Consider the following 23,070-nt stretch of genomic DNA (forward strand, 5'->3'; position numbering starts at 1 on the left):
ATTTTTAACAGTATGCTTTTTAGGTGACTTAAATAACAATTTTGCCCTTCATTTTTCCTGTTCTATATTTTATTGCTTTTATTTCTAAATTTTCAAATAAAATGTGATAAAAAGAAATTGCATTCAATTCTATAGATTAAGATTAATTTGAAAATATTAAAATTAATAACGAATATAAAATTAGTAACTCCCAAATTAAATTAATTTGTATCCAATTCAATCAACAGATTGAATTAGATTGTATGTATAACAGGGAACAACTACTTAATTCCAGAAAATTAAATTCAATTGATTTGAAATTTAAAATTTAAGTAATATGAGGATTTTACTCAATGATTTAAAAAAAAAAAATGGAAGTATTTATAACACTTAAAATGAATTTCAATAAAATTAATGAGGCGAGAATTTTAAAACTTAAAAGTTTTCGGAAATTGAATTTCTCACTTGAATAGTTTTTAATAAGTAACTGTTTTATTAAATTGATTTTTGTTTTTTCTTTTCTTGTTTTTCAAAAAACTTGAATATTTTGCACATACATACATAAATTGAGTCTTACTCTTATAGTCAAATTTAAGATTTACACATTATTATTAAAATTGAAATTCATAATGATATTTTTAATGTTCAACTCTTTAATGCTCGAAAAACAGCTCTTCTTCTTAAAATCAAATATCTTATAAATCTAACAAAAATAATTGTTTTAATAACAAGTCTAAGTTTAAAAAGTTCTAGATTTATTTTGTATATATGAAGCTTCTATCAGCAGTTCATACTACAGAATAATTTTTTTAACAAGTTTTCCCCACAGTAGTAAAAAATCCTATTCTGCAACTTACCAACTTACAATTTTTTGCTAACTTCTTTTATGGGCACTACGCTTGCAAATTTATTATTGGCACTTTATATGCTCTTACATTTAACGAATTATTATAAAATAAATTATTATTAACATAAATGGTATAAACTTTTGAATTTTAAAAAAATATTAATAAAAAAAAAATTGTTATTTAAAAATTGTTCTGGAATATTAATCACTTATTTTAATTTTGAGGTTTAATTAAGACCTCAATTAAATTATTTAATAAATTATTAAATAAAATTTAATAATATTTAAATATATATGCATACTTATACGTACAAAAATGTAATGTTTTACAAATAGAAATAAAAACATGGGAATTTTACACATATACTTAAGTAAATGCAATAGAAATTGGGATAAGTAAAGTAAAATTAAAATTATGATGCACACATTTACACAAATTTCATTAAATTATTTTTTGTTTTTTATCAATATTAAAATTTCTCTATATTTATAAATTTTATAAGTAATTAAATATTTAAATTGTATAAGCAAAAAAAAATAAAAATTATTGACATACCTTCAAAACCCTGTTTAATTCTCATTGCATCATATTTATCAAGTGCTTTTTTAACAGCTAAACGTTCAGCATCATTTAGAGCTAAAACTAATTCATATGCTCTATCTTCATTTAATGGTGTTGTTGGTCCTGTAATTTATATATAAAATGAATAAAATGAATAAGAATATGATTTTTTTGATTAAATTAAATAGAAATTTTTAAAATATAAAAAATTATTGGATATACGAACACACCAGGATTAAAACCAATTTTATTGGAAATGTGAAATAGGAAAGCACTTACATAATAAACAAATACTACTTATTTAAAATGGGCCTGTGAATCAGATTGCAATCATAATTAGAAGCAAAGGTAAGCTAATATTATCATTTCAGATTCATGATTTTAGCAATTACTTAATGAGCAATTAAAAAATTTTCGCTTAAATTATTAATCCCATTACAAATCATCTTATTTCTTAAACTAACGGTATAATTATAAAAGTGCAATCCAATCCAATATGCATGAGTTTCCATAAATACTTAACTAAGTGCCCTTTCAACTATTCATATTCTTAATACGTACCTTATGACTTTATTAAGAGAGCGAAAGAAAACAAAAATGACAAAAGCAACATAAAATTTATTTGAATAAAGACACGACACAAAAAAACTGTTCAGTTGTACAAACTGAAATTCAATTACAGAAAATGGTTTTGGTTTCCTAATTTGATTTTCGAAATTGATGAACAAATGTGAATTTTATCTAAGAATTTATTTAATGGTTTTACTTCAAAATTGAATTAACTTTTCACATTTTAATGCATCAGAATGTTAAAAAAAATTTCCTGTTGCTTGAAAATCTAGGAATATTATGAATTTTTTTGATAATTTCTTTTTGAAAATAGAAGTTTTCAATGAAAATAGGAATTCGATAATTACTTAAGTAAAGAATATTCAAAAAAATAACAAGAATATTCCATAATTAATTAACTTTTGTTGTTCCATAGTATAGATTTGAGGATATAAAAATATTATGAAGTAAAATTTTTTATTACACAAAAACGTACGTATGGAAGAACGTTGCTAGTACCAAAATATGGTACTCACCGGATTAGCATAAATATATAATATGTAATTACTTATGTTCATAATTTCCGGTACATATATCTTATCTATTCCTATTACAAGATTATTATGCTACGTACTATGATATGTAAGAATATAGAATACAAGTACATATAAATAAGCGAAACTAAGGAGTCTCAAGCTAATACTTATTATCTTTTTATTATTATTACCCACATTATGAATTCGTATTTAAACTAATCATCTTTTTAATTAGAACAATAATATTCGTTCTAACATACCATATAAATAGTAATAAACAAACAAACATTAACTAACAAATAATACAAACACCATTAAAAAGTTTGAAAATGATATACTCACTTAAGTAGATATGGCAATTAATAAGTATATAATAAGATAAGAAGATACCTACTTATCTAAGAAATATTCATTTAAATGTATTTTGATCTAATCAACTATAGGTACTAAATTGAAATATAATCAGTTTCTTATCTCTAATCTACTTAATAATACTTATTACTAAGCAGTTGCAATAGAGTTACGATGTAGAAAAAAAAATTTAATAACAAATTTTTTCTTTAAGATTTTTTTTAAAGATTTTTTCTTTATTTATATAATTTACAAATATTTAGGCTTAACTTTATACAGCTTTACAAATAATCCTAACAAAATATTAAGCGACTAAGAATCGCAATGGTGTTCTTCAATCGAACGTATGTTCGAAGGGTGTACTAAATTTGTCTTACCGTTTGTAACGCTAAGAAAAAACTGTCTTAGATATAGACTCAACTGTATGTTTTTGATCAGAGGCAAATTCTGAGTTGATTTAGCTTTGTCTATCCGTCCGTCCGTCCGTCCCAACGATAACTCAAAAACTAATTGAGCTAAGTTCACCAAACTTTCACAAATGATTTATTGTAGTAAGTGCCAGAACCCTATTTAAATTGGACATGATTTTGGTACCGGTTCGGGTAGCTGCCATACAACTTCAAAATTTATTTGGCTATATCTCAGAAACTATAAAAGTTGTGATATTGAAATTTCACGCAAGCGAATATATTAGTAGGGCCGATGTGCTGGATAAAATTTGCTAAAATTTCTTGGCTCTTTCTGGTAGCTGCCATACAACTTCAATAGTAGTTTGGCACAACCATTATTTTGAAAAACACATAATACTAAAATTTTGCGAAAATTAATATGTTAATACGGCAACTTAAAGTCATAGTCTGCCCCATAGTTAGTTATGGCACATTAGTTATTCGCACATAGGATAACAAATTCGTACGGGTATCACAGATTTGACAAGGTCAACTCTATTTTTTTTCTCGTCTTACAACTAAAATTCATATATTAGAACAAAACTAAAAAGAGGTTTAAGTTAGTACTTAGTTGATTGATTACTATTGTTGATGAGTTCAATGTAAGAAAATTTCTAAAATGAGAAGTAATGCTAACAATAAGTAAATATATCAAGCCAATAAACTGAAATTATTTTCTGAAGTAATAACATTTACAGATATACATACATACATCATATATTTAATATAAAATGTATAGCATTAGTGAAAACTGAAAAGTAATAAAATTTAAGGTTTGATTACTTATTTGTAAAAAGATTTAGAAACAACACAATATTACCTACATAACTAGCTATACAATTACTTAAGTATATTTGCGTATTATATCCAACAATACTAAATCCAAAAGTATATTGCAATGTTGTAAAATATTCACTTCATAAGCAAAATATATACATATATATATATATATATAATCAATTCATACCTAGCTTAAATACCATTGAATATACATACGTTTACTAGGTAAGTATATTGTTAGTAAATAATATAAAATATCAAATCAATCTTCATTATTCATAATTTATTACAAAATCTATGTTATTTCTACAATATAAATTGAATATTTTTAAAATAGAGTAAGTAATTAATAACTATAAATATATAACTATAACTATATTCTTAAAAATATGTATTTTAATTTTAAATATTTCCACCCACATACTTACAAAAAAAAATTTTTAGAAAATTTCTAAGTCTCAGTCATTAATATAAATTTTTACATTAAAAATTCATTACATTCAAAAAATAAATATTCAAAATTAAATTAAGGAGAAGCAATATAAATAGGTTCGTAAAATTCATATATGTATATAAGTACATATATTTAGGTATTTATTTATACAATATACCTATTTATAACTAGGTATATTATTGTATATATAAGTACTACTACTTTATGTAATGTAATAAAATAAAAATATTAATAATAAATATCATGGCACCGGAACTGAATATATAAGGATATTGTATCTAAAGTATATAATAAAAACATAGTTTAATAATTAAGTAGGTATGTAAAATTAAATATAACATCAATGTATTACGTACGATTCTATGCGCTTAATTTGGATGGACTAAAATTTTCGAAATAGTTTTATTTAATCACATTAATTACTTTCTCCTCTCTTTATTTTAAAAGATATTTTCAAATAAGGAATTTTGAGGAATGCTTCAAATTTATTTATAAATTTGTATATACCCATACCTATATACACTTATACTTATAATACAGTTATTAACTAGCAAAATATTGTAATACATTATACATATTGCAAGCAGTTAAGTAATTAAGGAGATAACTACCTACCATAACGCACCTTGAGAATAATAACTTAACAACTAAAAACCGTTAATTTTATAAATAGACATGTAGATGAAAGCACAAAATATTTCTCTATATTTTGCCCCGAATCACGTAATGATACTACCGCTTTTATTCAAAATTTTCTGAGTTCAGTTTTCGGACTTTTTTTTAGGAATATGTTTTTCGTTAAAGTCAATACCGTGATATTTTGCGATATACTTAACCCAAACTCAAAATATATTTTAATTTAATATCGCGAAATACTGAAATAATGCACGGTTTTCTTAAATCAGTTGCAGCAATATTTTAATTTTTAAGTAACAATTTTATGAAAAGAAATCGAGATTTAAACCGCAAAAATTCAAAAAATTGCAGTTTTAAATTTATTTAAATAAAATAATTTCTTTTTTTATTGAATAAAACTCCGCAATATTTCGCCTTTTTTATTGTACATTTGAACTCAATCTATTTGAAATTATAAATTAAGAGATAAATTATACATTAAGAGTTACACTGCTATTAATAAAATGCTAGGTGCGTTTCTCAAAACATTTTAAATCTCTCGTTTGATAAAATTTTTTACAAATAGTTAATTAAAATTTTTTTATAAGAAAAAGAAAACGTCATTAAAAATTTTTAAAAATGCTTGCATGCGTGTATAATTAGAACAGTTGTTAGATGCTTATATAGCCAATTAAACAGTTTAATTGATGAATTATTGATTTACAGAATTTGAAGTGTTAGCATAAATTACTAGAATCACGCATACCTACATACCTATTTTTAGTTTCTTAGAATTTCCTTGTTTTATTACTTGCTTACTTAATTAATTTACACACATTAGGTCCCTACTTAACATAAAATAAAATGTGATCATATTTAAATTTTGTCAATATTTATCAATAATTCTGGATATATCTGGATCTCGAGAAACTACGTGTATCTTTTTTTGCATACAAATACATATACATTTTTCTTAATACTTATCTAACTAGTTTGTCAGATAAAATTTATATCACCTATATGCATAAATACATTTTTATCCGAAATATATTTTTTAAAAGTATAGTCTGTACAAGGTTTCAGCCCATTTTTTAAATTTTGTAATATATTTATTAACATAAACTATTTTTCGCGCTAAAATGTAACCTAACACTCCTGTAGCAATACCCTCTTGCAGAACTACAAGTGAAATTCGAAAACTTATATAAAATTTTTTTTCATGAAAAATTTATATAAAATTTTCGCAACAATTGCAACTTGCTTTCTTGCTTAATAATTAGTTAATCGATGCATAATCAGTTCAAATTCATAAATTCCGGTAATAATTCTTTAATAAGTACTTAATACGAAAAGAAGGCCTACATATAAATCATTATAAACCGCGTAATCTAAGATAAACATATATTAATTTTGAGCATAAATTACTAATATATATTTTAACAAACCTAATGAAGCAGTATGATGTGGATCTCTTACAGCTGCATTAAATTTTGATAAAGTTGGAACAGTGGCTGCTGTATAGAAATTCCTTTGATTAATCCTATTAAAATTGTTCATAATTTTGTCAACATTTATTTTACTGAATTGCCTTGAAGGTGTTATTGTTGTTAATGATTTTTCCTTCACTGCTGTAGCTATTTTGCTTGTAATTGATGGTATGCTAATATTTTTATTATTATTATTGTTGTTGTTGGCATTAAAATAATCTAAGGTTGTTGTCATCTTACTATTATTATTACTATTATTGAATAATAATTTCAAATTATTTGTATGATATTTTGCGAATGATACAAGAGTTCGACTAGTTGACATTGTTACCTTTAACAATTTTTGATTCATTTTGAAAAAAAAAATTATTTTTTTTTTCCTTTTTTTTAAATTATATTCAACTTTTCGTTTAATTACCAATGATGTCACGAGTCAAATTATTTTAAAAATTTAAATATAAACAAATAACACTATAGCCTTATATGTACATATATATGCATGTACATATATATAAAATTATACAATGTTTATGTAAATATAATACCTTGTATTATATCGTGTTATGAATTTATGTGGAAACACAAATATAAATAAAAAGAAATTCGATATCTAAAAACAACAAATTTTTTTCATTAATATTATAGACTAAATATTTTTTAGTTTTTAATCAAAATATTTTTTTTATATTATTTTGAGATTTTGAAAACAATATTTTAAATATTCGGATTTATTTTAAAATATAAAATAATTATATAAAAAAAAACACTAACTTTTCCGTTCAAATACCAATCAAAACAACACGACCGAAAGTTCTCACTGCACTAACACATGCATTAAGAGAATTGCAAATTTTTTTTTATTTCAAAATGTCAAGAAACATGTGTCAAAAACTGTCAAATGTCAAACTCAATTTTATATTTACAAATGTCAATGCACGTTAACGTTTAGAAATACGGCACACAAGAGCTTTTTGTGTTAATATTTTTTTAAATCTACTGCATTGAATGATTGTTGATTTGCGCAATAAGTTATAATAATACTCAAACGTTGGATCATGTTAATCATTTCAACTACACATTTAAATAATGGATTTATATCATGTAACAAGAGCTTTGTTTTTCAAAATTTGCATCTAAAAAATTTTGATCGCAAGTTTTGAGTGAAATTTTTCTTTTTCAAACAGGAAAACAATAACACGTTTTTATTGTGATTGATATATTTTTCACTTGAAGAATTTGAGAGCTTAAACGATTTCACATGTACTCTTACAAATATAGAAAAGAAGAATTGCAATTAACTCTATACGAATCAGAACATTGCACAGGGGACACTTCTACCGTTCTGTTTTCAACTGAAATGATTAGGCATTGTTTATTAGGAGCTGTAGAATATTGAGGAGTGATTCTTTTATTCACATTAAAAGCTATAAATTTAATAAGGATGCAAATGCACCCTTTAAAATTTGAAAACTGTAACATTTTTTCCAATGACTTCGAGTAAAATATAACCAAGATGCAAATCAGTTCTTTAACTGCTGTTTTATTTATTTAAAAAAAATAAATAAAACAACAGCAACCACTTAAATCAACTGTCAAGTCGCATGACGTTTCAAAATTAGAAAATAAAGCAATTTGAAAGTGCTGCTATAAAGCTGTACTCTTATTTCTTTCAAACTTTTAACTACTTAGAAGCAAATTTTTTTTTTTTGCAGCTGTCAAATTTTCAAGTGCCACTTTGACTTAAAAGACTTGCTTAAAGAATAAAATGAAATAAATTGAATTTGCAATTGAAAACTACATTTATATTATTATGTCATGTTTTTTGGTAAATCAAATGAACTTCAATGTAAATGACAAAACATCTATATACACTTTTGACACATTTATTTGCATTCTTTTATAAGCAAAGGAAGTTTTGAAGCAGAAGAAGAATTTTCATAAGAAGTTTCTTATATATTTAATAAACATATAAATTGTAGTTTTCAATAGTTTTGGAATTGAAATTCAATAACGTCTAATTATCAAATGCGTTTTACGTATGGTTCCAATTTACGTAGTTTATAACTGCACCAGCACAAATAATAATTTATTTTTGACATTTAAACTTTTGACATTTTAGCTATCAAATTTTTGAATTGTTTATATGTTTTTTTAATACACAAATTAAAAATTATAGAAATTTTTTCAAAAGGAAATTAGATTTTTGAATATTTTTGTTTAATCAATTTACATGTTTTGTTTAATCATTTACTAGAATAATGGACTCATTGGAATGCACACATTGCAATAAAATCTTCCAGAACAAGTCAGTACTAAATCGCCACTTACAATCTCATTTATCTCTCAAGCCACATCAGGTTTAATTAAAAATAATTTTTTTTTAATAAGTTCTATATATTTCATGTTCATAACTTTTCAGTGTAAAATATGCGATCAGAGATTTACTCAAAAATCTTCTCTTGAAAGACATCAACTAACTATTCATAACAAGGAAAAAAATTTTAAGTGCCGAAAATGTAATTTAAAGTAAGTATTTATTATCACTTTACATATTTATTGTAACTATATATATTTTAAAAAATAGAAATTTAAAAGATAATTTTAGATTTTCACAGAAATATAATGTTGAAATTCATATGCAACGTGCTCATTTAGCAAAAAAGAAAGGTGTTGAAAAACATTCATGTCCTAATTGTTCCTGCGAATTTAGTAAGTTAAATAGCTTAAATCGGCATATATCACAGATACATACAAATTTTAACAAATCTACTGATTCAAACAATGATTCTATCGGAAATTTAATTGAACAATTAAAAATGTTGCAGCAGAACCCTATAAATGTTGGTTTTGATTATATGGAATTGCAAACAGTTCCAGAAAAATTATTGTCGGATTCACAAGAAGAAGTTTTAAATATAAGAGAAAATTGTGAAGTTCCAAAAGAAAGTCAAGAAAAAAGAAAAGTAATTGAAAAGGAGAACTTAAAAACTTTACTTAATTTTCCCTGTATAGAGTGTGGAAGGGTATTTCAAAGAAAATTTGATCTGGTTAGGTAATTTTTTTTAAATTTTTGTCCAACTTTATGCAACCTATTTAAAAACTTAATTTACAATTTAGACATATTAGAATTCATAGAAAAATACGACCCTTCTCTTGTACAAAATGTGATAAATCGTTTACTTTAAAGTGTATCTTGGATAGACACATGAAAACCCATGTTGAAATGGAAAGGAAAATTCAATGTAGATTTTGTGACAAAAAATTTATTTCACAAGTAAAACTTGAGAAGCATAATAGGTAAAACAACTTTAACAAATTTGAAAACTAGAAAGTTTTGTGACTTTCGATATTATATTTTAGAATTCACATTTTACCAAAATCTTATATGTGTATGTTGTGTGCAAAAACTTTTAAACTAAAACAGAATCTTGAAAGTCATCAAAAACTTCACGAATTCAACAACATTCGCGAAGAAGAAATTGAAAAACGATTAATTCCACCCATAATGATAACTGATAATCCTCTTTTAGAAAATGTGGAATATAAATATAGTTGTACTAAGTGCGTACTAAAATTCAAATCCTTAGCACATTTAAGATATCATGAAGCTAAACATATTGGAATAAAAAAATTTAAGTGTAATATTTGCGAAAGGTAAACGTTTGAAAATTTAATGTTTTAATAAAATTTTAATTAGATTATTTATTTAGGCGTTTCCTTACAAAAAGTTCTTTGACATGTCATCAATTAGTTCATAATTCAATCCGTCAATTTAAGTGTCAAATATGCTTAGCTAAATTTAAAACCGCATCAAACCTTAGAAATCATTTACTTATTCATAGTAACACAAAAAGTTTTCTTTGCGCCTATTGTTGTAAAACTTTCAGAAGAAAAATGAGTTGCCAAAAGCATTTAAAAACTCATATCAAAGATGTTTTATTAGAATCTGAGCCTATATTCTCAGAAGACAATCCGAACATTAAAGAAGTACAAAGTTTGTCCAGGGAGGTTTATGTAAAATCAATCAATGATACAGCATTGGATACATATGATAATTTACTTCATTCTTGTACCATATGTAAAAAGAATTTTAAAAAACCAAATGATTTAGAGCGTCATAATAGAATACATAACAAAGAAAAACCATATCGCTGTGATAAATGTGATAAATCTTTTACTTTAAAAGGAACACTAAACACACATATGAAAATTCATGAAGAAAATCGAATTAAAGTTAATTGTACAGTATGCGGTAAATATTATGCAACTCAATCAGCATTACAATTGCATTTAAGGATACATACTGGTGAATTACCATTCAAGTGTGAGCATTGCCCAAAAATGTTTCGAACTGCTGGTCACAAAATTGCTCATTCAAAGCAGCATTTAAAGAAAAGAAAATAAAGTAAAAGTGTGTATTCATATACAATATTTTGGTACAAAAAAGTGGAAATACAAATTTCCATGTAAAGTTAGTATTAAAGAATTTTAATTTGATAATTATTAGAGAGTGCAATTATTTTATTAAATAAATTGTTGAAATGTGTATTAATTTTAAGAGAAAAAATCTGTTTTGTTTTCTTATTTAAATTTTTTTAATTTGAAACTGAAATAACTGAACTAAGTTTAGCTTTTAAAATTATTTTGAAAACCATTTTATTCAAACGAAGCAAAAAGTTTATTTTTTTTATTTATATGCATTAAGAATTCTTTTTTGGTTTCCAAAACAGGTACTTATGCATAAATATTAATTTATTAAAATATTTTGACTCAATTTATGGATTTGGACCAACGGTTTTCTTTTTAACAAACGATATTTGTTATGGAGTTTAAAGAATAATCGAAAAAGAATTTTAAAATCAATATTCTTATTTTTAGCTTTTATTTGGACTACTTTAAATTTCACAAGATTTATTATGCATATTTTAGTTACCAACTATCATAACAAAGTGATGTTATGACTGCTTAAGCTTTCTTTCTTTAATCTAATCTTTATTGATGAAGATGTCACATAAAAAGTAAAAATAAAAAAAGAAAACAAATTGTTATTCTTGAAAAAAAAAAAATGTTAAAAGGTTAATAACCAATAAAATGTAATTAGTTTAAAATTTTATTACTACTAAAGTAGAACAGGTTTTATATATTATTCTTGTGATGGAATTGAAATTAGTTTATTGTTATCAGTTAATATATTTTATTATTATCTTGTAGTATGTATTTTGGTATGCCGTGCCCCCGGGGATAGAACATGAACTTGAAATTAAATACAGAATATAAACTAAGTTCAATAACCTTTCATTATATTTAAAAATGGCCCCAAGTTATATTTTGTTTTCAAAAATTTAAAATAAAATTGCTCATTATTTTTATTTAAATTATTATAATAATAAGTAAGTAATTAAAATTAATTAACTTCAATTATTGCACACATGCATTTATACAATTTAAATATTAAATTTTATAAATTTTTAATTATAAATTTTCCAAAACAAAATTGAAATAATTAAACGCAATCTAATATGTTGTAAAAACTTGGATTATCAAATTTCGCTGATATTTATATAAAGTTATTTTGCAAATTTATTTGAAAATGAAAAATTTAGTTTATCTTTCTGTTTTTTTAAATAATTTTTAAATATTCTTATAATCTTTATTACCCGTACAGAAAGTCAATGACCTATTTAATTTTTTTGTTTGTTTCATTTTAAGCTAATCAAGTTTGATAGTAACCAAAATATTAAGCGCCATTATTTATAATTTCAGAAGCAAAGGATGGTTACTTGTTTTAAATAACATGTTTTTGTTATCCCTATATAAAATATTGATGGTGTCCTGCAGATTGAATTTTTTTTTTTGTTTTTTCGTGACTTAATTTGATGACAGAAGTTCGAATTCATAAGAGAAAAAGTCATTAACAATCATTTTTAAAAAGTAACAAAAATTCTTAAATTTATGTTTTCGAAATTTTTGAGTGTAATAAAATCAGCATTAAGTGATGAAGCAAAAAAAAACTTGTTAGTTATCTTTTGATCATAAAACCCATTAAGAAAATTTGTTAATAAAATTTTTGAAAATTAAAAGGAAACTGTATAAAAGTATAAAATTTGCAAATATTTGGAATAAACAGTTTAGCAAACTGAGAGCATTCATTACAGGTTCTAAAATATAAACGGAAGTTGGTCGGTAACATTTAGTTTTAAGTCATTTTAAAAGGCAGGGAGGATTAAATTAGGTCAGAAAGTCTAAATTACTTCTGTAAAGAAATTTTTAAATATTTTTGTAATTTTTTTTTTTCAAAATGTTTTAAATCATTCAGACAGAACGAGAATTGCTGATGGATTTAAAACTTGAAGAAAATTGTTAATAAATAGTTTTCAAAAACAATTATTTAAAGTTATTATTTGCACATTATGCAAATTACATTAATATTCAAATCAAAATATATAATTTAAAAATTCGTATTACATTACAATAACGATAACTGCTTTGCTAATTGCTTTGCTAAGGATAACTGCCAAGAATGGGTTTTAATGTATAAGATATAATTGTGATTAATGTACTTAATTGAAATATGAACATTTCAGCACTAGAAGCTGTTCTAACATTACGTCATGTTTTTTTTTCTAATTTATAAGAACGTACACTGCTTGCGTGTATTCTTCAAGTTTCATATTTGTATCAAGTTTCTCGCTTAAATCTTTGGATTATCCTGTAAGTATTTAATAAAATATAATGAAAATAAAATAAAATTGATGACCACATTTACGTATTGATTATAGAAAAATTTAATATCAAGCTTAAATAATGATAAATTGTTAATAGTGATAATTATTCTTGACACTTTTATTTACCATAATTTCTGTAACAGCAAAAAAGCAATGATATGGGACAAATCAGGATTTAGCAGGATTCAAAATTATTCTTGTTAGTCCGGAAATGCGTGAAGCTTTAACTCGTTCAAATTATTCTGAAATAAGTAATTTTTGTTTTTCCAAGACTATTCAAAATAGCAAGTAGTTTGCAAATTTACCAATAGTCTCATTTTTTTAGATCACAAATATTATCAGTAATTAATCATCTTTTTCAGAACACTTTTTTTTTTGAAACCTGAATAAATCCTTAAATTCTTTTATTTGTTATTTTCTTAAGAATCATTCGTTGACCTACAAAAAAAGGAAACTAAAAATTTTATTTTTTAATTAAATATAAACAAATTTATTTTTTTTTTTTAAATTTTTACTATATTTACCAAAAAAATAAAAAATTGTAAATTACGAACATAAACCGAAATATAACAAAAATCACACCTTAAAAATCAAAAGAAAAAGAAAAATAAACGAAAATTGTAACAAAAATTTCTTTTCCTTAATAAACACACAACTGAAAATCACCTACAGAATTTTTGTAATGTCGACCAAAAAATTGCAAAAACCAAAAACAGTGATTATGACAATTTTCAAAAAGATAAAATAAAATTTTAATTCATAAGTTCTATAGGATATTTGAATATTTTGTTTAAGTTCGATTTGATGTAAAGATCGTAAGTAAAAATGTTTTTTAATTCCTTTTTAAAGCCCATAGAGCTAACAAAGCCAATTTTTAATAATTTCCCACAAAAGATAATATAAGCAAGGAGATGTGATGCCCCGGCGAATAGTTTTTTTTCCAATAAAATTTAAGAAAATATTTAATAATTAATATTATAATGTTCTTAATTTAGTAAGAACTAAAGAGCGTTCGATCGTAAATATTTGCATGAGAGATCGGCGGAGCGAATGAAGTTTTTGGCGAATATGAATTTCTGGTATTATGATTATAGAATTCACTTAAATTTTAGGCGAATGAGCTGTAAAATCTGTCGAATGAAGATTCTGTGTGACAAGCTTGGCGAATGAAACCAAAAATCAAAATAATACATGTGTTTTTTGGATATTATAGCATTTATAGTGATATAATTAAAAAAGCTAAACTATTATAAAAAATATTGATTGTTTAATATTAATTTAAGTATGAATAAAACGAACCAAAAACATTTCGAGCATTTAAATAAATTAATGGACGCTACCCCATAATTGCTAAGGATAGGAAAATTAAATTTTTTTTGTAAAAAAGCAAAAGCAATGCACATATGTTTGGTGTTAACCTTATTATTTTTCGTAGGTTTTCTGAAGGTAGGAGTGAAAGCATTCTTCGATCATATTTTAAAATATCATTCGATTCGCCTAGTCCATTCGACTCGCCTATTCGCCGATCATATTTAGGGTAAAAATTTTGATTTTAATATTCTTTGATTTGAATAGCACTACAATTAGGGCTAATTTTTTGTTTTAAATTTTTTTTGAAAATTATTAGACTTTAAAATATTTGTTTAACTCTTCCTTATCAATAAAGGTGAGTTGTTTTAAAATTTTGTCGATTTTTATTATAATTTTAAAGCATTAATATTCAAAAATATCTTGGATTTAGCTATGTACTATGTACCCATTGTACCTATTAGTTGTGATTTTCTTATGTTAAATTCAAGTAATAGTGTTACAAAAATTTAAAACTCTCGTATAATACCATTTAAGAATAAGATTGTTTTGGTACAATTTATTAAAATCATCTATAAAGATAACAACAAATTAAAAAATAAAAACAATAATAAACAGCAAGCAGAAAAAAAAATCAAAAAAAAAAACACAAAAAAAAATGTTAATGAAGAAGAAGAAGAAGAAGATTGCGACGTCGCGCGATACGATAACTTTCATTTCGATCCAACAGGAGAAAAAAACAACATTACGTACGAGTACGTATAAAAGCGAGCTTTAATGGTTTTCAAAATGAAAAGATATATGAGGAAAATAAATGCGAGAACAAAGAATTTCTGGTGCGATTGGGATCATATTAAAATATTCAATATAAAAAGAATAAAATAAAAAAATATAAAAAAGTAAAAGAAATTTTTTCCCTATTGGGTTTTTTTTTTATAATTCTGATTGTATACTTACAAAAATTTTTGGGTATAAATAGAACATCGAATGTCTTTAGAAGATTCAGTTCTTCTTTGAAATTCTGTTGTGTCACGTTCGAAACCGAAAAACTAATTACAAAAAAAAAAAGAAAACGGTTCTAGAATATTTTGTGTGTATACGTTCTTAAAGAGATCGTAAAAATTTAAATTGAACTCGTCGGTTTCGGTGATCATTTCAATTAACAAAGAAATCTATTTCTAATATTTACAAATTAAAATATTTAAGAAATTTTAATAAATAAAATAAAAAAATTAATATTGATTATAGTGTGCTTTTAATAGTGTCAAAAAAACAAATCAAACCAAAAATTATTTAAATTTTTGAACAAAAGGATTAAATTTATGTTAAGAATTAAGTAAAAAGTGTTAAGAATAGCAAGTGAATACAGAAAGAAGAACAAGAATAGAATTTAAAAAAAAAATCATATGTACCTACATTAGAAAAGTGAGAAAAAATTGCACCTAAAAAATTTTTAATTCGTGATTAAAATTTGTGATTAAAAAAATAAGAACAAGGAAAATTGAACGAAAAGAGAAAAAAGAAGAAAATTTCAGAATTGTTTTTTAAATTCTTAAAAATTAATTTAAATGTAAATTTTTAATGGAGATATCAAAATAAATAAATAAGAATAAAGATTAGTGGTGATGTTTTAAAAAATTTTGAAGAAAAGAAAGAGAAGAAAAAAGAATATCGACAAGTTGAAGTTTCTCTACATCTTTTAAAAAATTATAAGGTTTTTGTTTTTATTTTTGGTTTTCTTTATTAAATTGATTTTTAACATTTTTGAGTTTTTTGATCTTTAATTTTATTGATTTCCAATCCAATGTCTACATTAAATGAATATTTGAAAAAAAAAAAAAAAATCGATAGAAGTTCATTTTATGGAATTTTAAAATTTATTATTTTATATACCAAAATATTAATGGATTTTTTATGAATTCAGTTTATTTTTCAATAGTCTTACAAAAAAAAAAAACTTTATGAGCAAGTGATTTTTATAGTTTAATTTGCAAAGTAACAAATTACAAATATTGTGTACATTCTGAACAGTGACTTCCAAAAATAATAATTTCTAAATCAGAACTAGAAATTAAAGCGATTATATACGGATATGCTGAAACAAGCAGTTCTTCTATATGGAATGATTAGTAACGCAATACCCGTTTCATCTCAATTTTAAGTCATCATTATAAAAATCAATTTCAATGCTATTAACAAGGGCCAGAAATTCATGAATTTTTTATTTTTGAGAAATAAAAAAAACGCAGTTTAACTGTGCAATTAGTGCATCTTTAAAAATTCCAGAAAAAACGAGATTGCAAGTCGAGAGCCACTGGTATAGTTTATAAAAATTCCCCACGTTTATATTTTGATTAGAATCCCTACGTTTTTAGATTCGAATTAGAATCTATAAAATGTGATTTTATATCAAGAAAAATTCTGTCACAATATTTTTCCAAAAATACCGTGCCTATATATATAGTTCTATATGAAATTTAAATAGTTTCATGTTAAAAATATTTCGCGTTAATTAAACAGTAAAATGACATTTTTTTTCTGATCCGGCTTTTTCTGATTCTGAAATGATCCGGCTTGAAATAATTTTCTAAATTGCTTAACTGAACTTCAGAAAATAAAGTTTTCAGTGATAAATCAATAAATCAAAATATTGACATGCTCATCTATTTTCATAAAAGAAAGTAGATACACCAAAGAGATTGTAGCTACTAAATGAGTCTGCATATAGTGCAATATTAATTGATGAGATGCATTTAAATAAAATCATCTGAACTTAAAATGTACACAAAAATATTTTTTATTTATTTATTCATTATCTCAAAGAAAGCGCAATTACTAGTACAGAGTGTATAATATTGGTAATGGATTTAAAAATGCATTAAACTCTGTTTGTTTACTGTAATTTACTATGTAAATTAACTAAATGCACAAAATATTTTGGGTAAAATAAAATTTCTTTAAATTTTATATTTGCTTAACATATTTAAGAGAAAACCAAAAATAAACAATGCAAAGAGCACATATAAATTATTTCATAAATTAAAATTTTGTTTTGAAGCTTATTACCCAGTTTCATCGTTTTATTTACTTTGAATTTATATTTTTTTTTAAGTAATGCTCCTCTTACCCCTATCACATATACTTACAGAAGGAGTTAAAATTGCTTTATTAACTAATACTAAATAAGTTTGAAATTAATGAATTTTTTTCTATCATGTCAGTTCAGAATAAATCTGGATCTATATGTTGATTAATTACAAATTACAAATTCTACTGTAAAATTTTGAGGAACAAACAAATAACTAGGTTTTTGAGTCTTGTTTGCTTTTATTATAATTTTGACCTAAATTAACCTATACACCATTCATAATGTAACCAAAATGGTTTTTAAATGACAAAAAATAACTTCTATATAACAAAAAATTTTTCCCTAATTTTTTATTCAAATTAATTTTTTCTCACATTTCATTTCCAAATACAGCAAAAAAAAATCAAATTTTAATAATAATAAATTAATAAAAAGTATTATAACCTTGCCAAAATTAAAATTTAAGATAAAAAAAAAATGGAAAAAAGTTCTAACGGTATTTTAATTATTTTAATGAACTTTAAGAACACCCCATAATAAAAGAACAAAATAAATAAATCTGAATCATATCGAAAAAAATTCTAAGTTTCGAATTTCTTTTTTTTTTCGAAAAAAAAAGATTCTTAATAAAAATTATTTGATGTTTAGAAGATTGTAAAGATCGAGCGAGTTAAACCTTCCCCTTTTTTGTCTTTTATTTTTTTTGTTTTTTTGTTTCTTCTGTTTTTTCATTTTGTTATTTATGATTTGCTTTTTTTTTGTGTTATTCGTAATTAAAGATTAAATCGATTTCATCGCGCTTTCATCGATGATTTCATTATTTCTACGTTCAATGTATCGTACACAAGTCAACTGACATACAACCATAATATACTTACAGCAATCCCTCGCTTAACGTAATTTTTGGGATGAAAAATTTTTTACGTTATAGAAATCCAAGATAAACCAGAGATTCCCAAAATTTTTTTCTCGTAGACTCCTTATCGTATTTTTCAATTTTTGATAGAGCCCTGCTTTGATAGATTTATATTTCTAGTACTTGCAAGGTACACCAATATATGATTTGAGAATGTTAAATAAAAACTTATTAAATTCAAATTTTTTTATTAAATTTAAATAATTTAATTATTAGTTTTAAATAGAAGTAAAGTAATTCCCTACATGAGCAAAATTAAACAAAAAAGTAAATTCACATACATATTTATAAAAAATAAAAATAATTTAATGGGAGGGATGAATTTGGTGGTTTGACAATAAATTATCAATGTGTGACATTAATATAGTGAGGTTCAACCTCAATTTTTAATTTTGTAGACCTCCATTTTCATTTAATAGACTCCCAATTTTTTTTTACCTTCGTAGATCCAGGTCTCCATGGACCCCTGCGGGTCTATATGGACCACTTTGGGAATCACTGAGCTTAACTAATACTTATTATTTGCCTAAACTAGTAAATGTTATTTTGATAGAGAGAAAATTAAATTTAAAAAAAATTAGATTATTAAATGATTTTACTTTTAAACACAAAGAAAACATAAAATATAATATACATATACATAAAACATATAAAATACATACATAAATCATAAAGAAACAAAATTTGTTTAAAACTGACACAAAAATTTGTGTCAAAAATGAAGTACACAACTATATAAAAATGACATTAAATGAAAATTGGTTGGAAAAGTAAAATTTACATACTTGTATTGAAAGTCTGTAGTAAGAGGTTACGCTATGGGCGAGGGATTGCTGTATACAAAATATGTATGTGTAACGTATCAACATAACGGAATTTAATCAAATAAATTCTATTTGAATTATAAATGAGAAAAATGGTTAAAAACCTTTTTTAATTTATTCTATATTATCTCACATTCTTACCTACATACATACAATCTATTTCTTTTATCTTTGAACATTTAAGAACATTTTTGTACATAATATATATGTACAATAACCGTTTTACAAATAATAATTTGTATGTATAGGTGCATGTGTACCCATTTACATAATATTACTTTTATATTCGTTAATAGAATAGAAAAGTGCGCCAAAATACCATAGAATACATGAAAAAAACGTAAAAACTTGATTTATGGTTATCATTTTTACTTGTCTACATTGGCACCTACTTTGGCTATGTGTATGAGGAGTTACTTAACTAAGTAAGAAAATAAGCAACTTGCCAGTTTTAAATGAAAAACTTTACCTTTAAAATTTTCTACTAATGAAGTAGTTTTTTTTTGTTATAAATGAAAAGAAAGTAATCAAAGATATAAAAAAGAAATGTTTGGCAGTTTTTTCTTCAATTTGGAATTATGAAAACGTCTTGTACGAAGTATGAATTAAAAAAGTATACATTCCTTATTTTCTTAGTTGATTCTTAGTACATGCTTACTTTTCTTAATATGACGTTCTAAAATAGGCTCTTGAATATTTGTATACTATTTTTTTTATTATTTTTTTTCTCAATAGGAAGATTTCAAGGTAGCCTCACAAAATTTTGAAAAAAAATAAAGATTTAACAGTTTCTTTTCACTTTTTACAATTAACTGTTTCCTTTCACTTTAGCTAGTAAATATGTAATTGAACTTGCTAAAATTTCAAGAAACAAAGACTTTTATTAAACTGAGATAGGTCTCAAACTGTAACCAACTGCAATAAACTATAAAAATACTCTATATAATAAATTGTACATCATTTTAAAATTGAAGCGACAAAGGTTTTAACTTACATTTGCATCTTAACACATTTTTTCATTAATAAATTGCAAAAATATAAATTTTTTTGTTACTTAAGCACTGTCAAACTCGACTCCTATGTGCACTGTCAATCTCGTCTCCTATGTGCACTGTCAATCTCGTCTTCTATTAAGTTTCTAGCTATAAGAGTAATCACAGTTGAAAATATATCAAATTTAATCTAATGTTCTATCCGAGTAGTTTGATTTTCGTCAAAATGTTAGTTAACCCTTTTGTTCACTTACCTCTTCAATTGTCAGGCGTGAAAGTTATAGATAATTATATTTTTGATTTACAGCCTTCATGTTTGTATTCCTTTTTCTTATAAAGTATTGGTAATACATAAATTTTAACACCTTCTCTTTTGCAACTAAATCTAAATATTATGTAATATTTATACAATACATAATGCTTATACAGTATTTGGACATGTGTAAATTCTATGTAAACATATTTATATGTAGGTGTGAATATAAAATAAAATATACCTATGCCACAGGCATACCGGTATACATACTCACACGCTCATACGTATATGTTCTCAAATCATTTTGTACTTTGACCAACCTGTTTTTATTTTGGTCACTTTTCTTTTTTATCTTTATTTATCTATTAATCGGTTATTTAACATATCCAATCTGCCGTAAAACTATTTATACAGCATTATATTATCACGTGTGTGGGTATTTTTATATTCTTTCATGCCGGTAAGAGTAAAATATCAAGAAAACTTTTTTGTATAAGTATATAGAACTTTTGCTTCAATTAAAAATCATTTATCATCTTTTACACAATATTATAAAAGGTGCTAATATGTAAGTCGGCGGTTACGCTTAAACTGTGATATTTTTTTTCTTCATTTGGTATAAGAATTTAGAGTATAATTAATTTCACTATGCCTTCGCTTGTGATTTAATTTGACCGCATGGTTTCTTTTGTTTTTTCTTTTAGTTCTTCTATTTAACAATTTTTATTTCTACTTTTTTTTTTGTGTTATATTTATTTCTTATGAATGAGTTGGGTATATGGAATGCTAAATATTATAGGATGTATGTATGTATCAATATACATATTATTACGAATATTGTGAAGTTTACCTATGTACACATTATGTGTAATGATTGGTTAATAATTACTGCTTATAAGTTAAAGGTATTTGTATTTCTTTATTGGCATATAGTAATAAAAATCATGTAAATATAAAAAATAATAAAAGTTAATATAATAAATATTTTAACAAGTGATTGCTGAACTTGAAAATTAATAAAATATGGAATCATTTTATAAATATGATTTTAATTATTTACAATTAGGTACATTTTAATGAATGAAGTAATAATAGTCAGTAATATACACATAATAGTAGTAATAACATTTGTTGTAGCTCAATTGGAAAATATCCAAAATTGTCATTATCTCAATTTGGAATGTTAACATTAAGTTGAGAAATTATTTTGTATGCTATGCTTACTTTGTCTGATAATAGTGAATTGTTTTCATGCTCACGTCTTTAGTTCAATTTTATTTAAAAAATTACATGAATTTTTGATTGTCTTAAGATGGTATAATTATTACTAACGGTAATAATTATGCCATCTATTTATTTTTTAAAAAATTTATCAAATATTTAAAATCGAAAAAGTGCTTTTCTCATTACAGTGTCAAACTATACATGTCGAACTGTACTTACATCAAAATACTTTTTGTAAAATTACAGTCTTACAAGTAGGTGCAGATATTTTCTATGAAATTAAAATAAGTAAGTTTAAGAAAAGCAGAATTTTTGTAACAGAATTAAACTTTGACAAAGAACAAGTACATTTGTATTTGAAATTTGAGATTTGAATATCGTATTTTTACCGTAAATTTATTTATGCTAGTAATAAAATATAATTAAAAAGCCAAGTGCATTACTGTATTAGGATAAAATTTGGACTACATTACAACTGAAATAAATATTTTTAACTCTATTATCACTTTGATGCTTGATACATTTAATGTCCTTGCAAATCGTATAGAAATAATTTTAATTTGAAAATATTTCAAACTTTTATGAAAAAGTGATTAATTCTATTTTAATATCTTTATCACCTTAATATCGTTTTCCTTTCATTTTATGTAGTTACATACATGTATATGTAACACATAAACGTACGTTTATATATAGGTATCATTCCATTGAACAAAAAAATTATTTATTATTAAATTTTCATAAAATTTAATTGTTTATATATTCAATTTATTAAGCGTATTCTGAACGTGTCACCTTTAAATGACTTTCATGTCTGGCATGCATTTACGGAAATTTAATGATTCACTTTATTGTAAACAAAGTCAACAGCATTTATTTAAGAAACTAAACTCTAAGGCATAAATATTCTTTTCATTATAATATACGTATGTATGTATGCATATATAACATGATTTGAAAAAGTTCCAAAAGAACTAAATATATAAATAATAAACAAATAATTTGTAAATTATTAAGGTCTCTTGGTCATTAGCCCATAAAAATTTATTAAAATTCATGTCACATATCATCAATGGTTATTTCTTTGAGGTGTTCTTGTTAGAAGCATTTCACTGCTTTCAATTAATT

The 23,070-nt window shown here is 23.9% G+C and overlaps 2 protein-coding genes across 2 annotated transcripts in view; one reads left to right on the plus strand and one right to left on the minus strand.

Annotated features, from left to right (window-relative positions):
• The window catches only part of LOC129606029 (transcriptional repressor NF-X1 homolog), a 37,266-nt gene extending 29,853 nt beyond the window's left edge, over positions 1 to 7,413 (minus strand). The window contains exons 1-2 of the mRNA XM_055516080.1: positions 6,568 to 7,413; positions 1,383 to 1,511 (exon numbers count right to left, since the gene is read on the minus strand). Coding sequence (XP_055372055.1) covers positions 1,383 to 1,511; positions 6,568 to 6,961 — 523 coding nt within the window. The 5' untranslated portion in view covers positions 6,962 to 7,413. The remainder of the gene's footprint in view (positions 1 to 1,382; positions 1,512 to 6,567) is intronic.
• A 1,388-nt stretch (positions 7,414 to 8,801) lies between these two features.
• On the plus strand, positions 8,802 to 11,106 carry LOC129606117 (zinc finger protein 236-like). Its single transcript, XM_055516230.1, has 6 exons — positions 8,802 to 8,966; positions 9,029 to 9,135; positions 9,215 to 9,661; positions 9,727 to 9,906; positions 9,970 to 10,263; positions 10,320 to 11,106. The coding sequence occupies exons 1-6, from the start codon at positions 8,868 to 8,870 to the stop codon at positions 11,011 to 11,013; spliced, it is 1,821 nt and encodes a 606-aa protein (XP_055372205.1). The 5' UTR covers positions 8,802 to 8,867; the 3' UTR covers positions 11,014 to 11,106.
• Positions 11,107 to 23,070: the final 11,964 nt, after the last annotated feature.

The sequence above is a fragment of the Condylostylus longicornis genome, unplaced genomic scaffold, assembly GCF_029603195.1.
Source record: "Condylostylus longicornis isolate FDR11 unplaced genomic scaffold, ASM2960319v2 ptg000017l, whole genome shotgun sequence".
Taxonomy (NCBI): Eukaryota; Metazoa; Arthropoda; class Insecta; order Diptera; family Dolichopodidae; genus Condylostylus; species Condylostylus longicornis.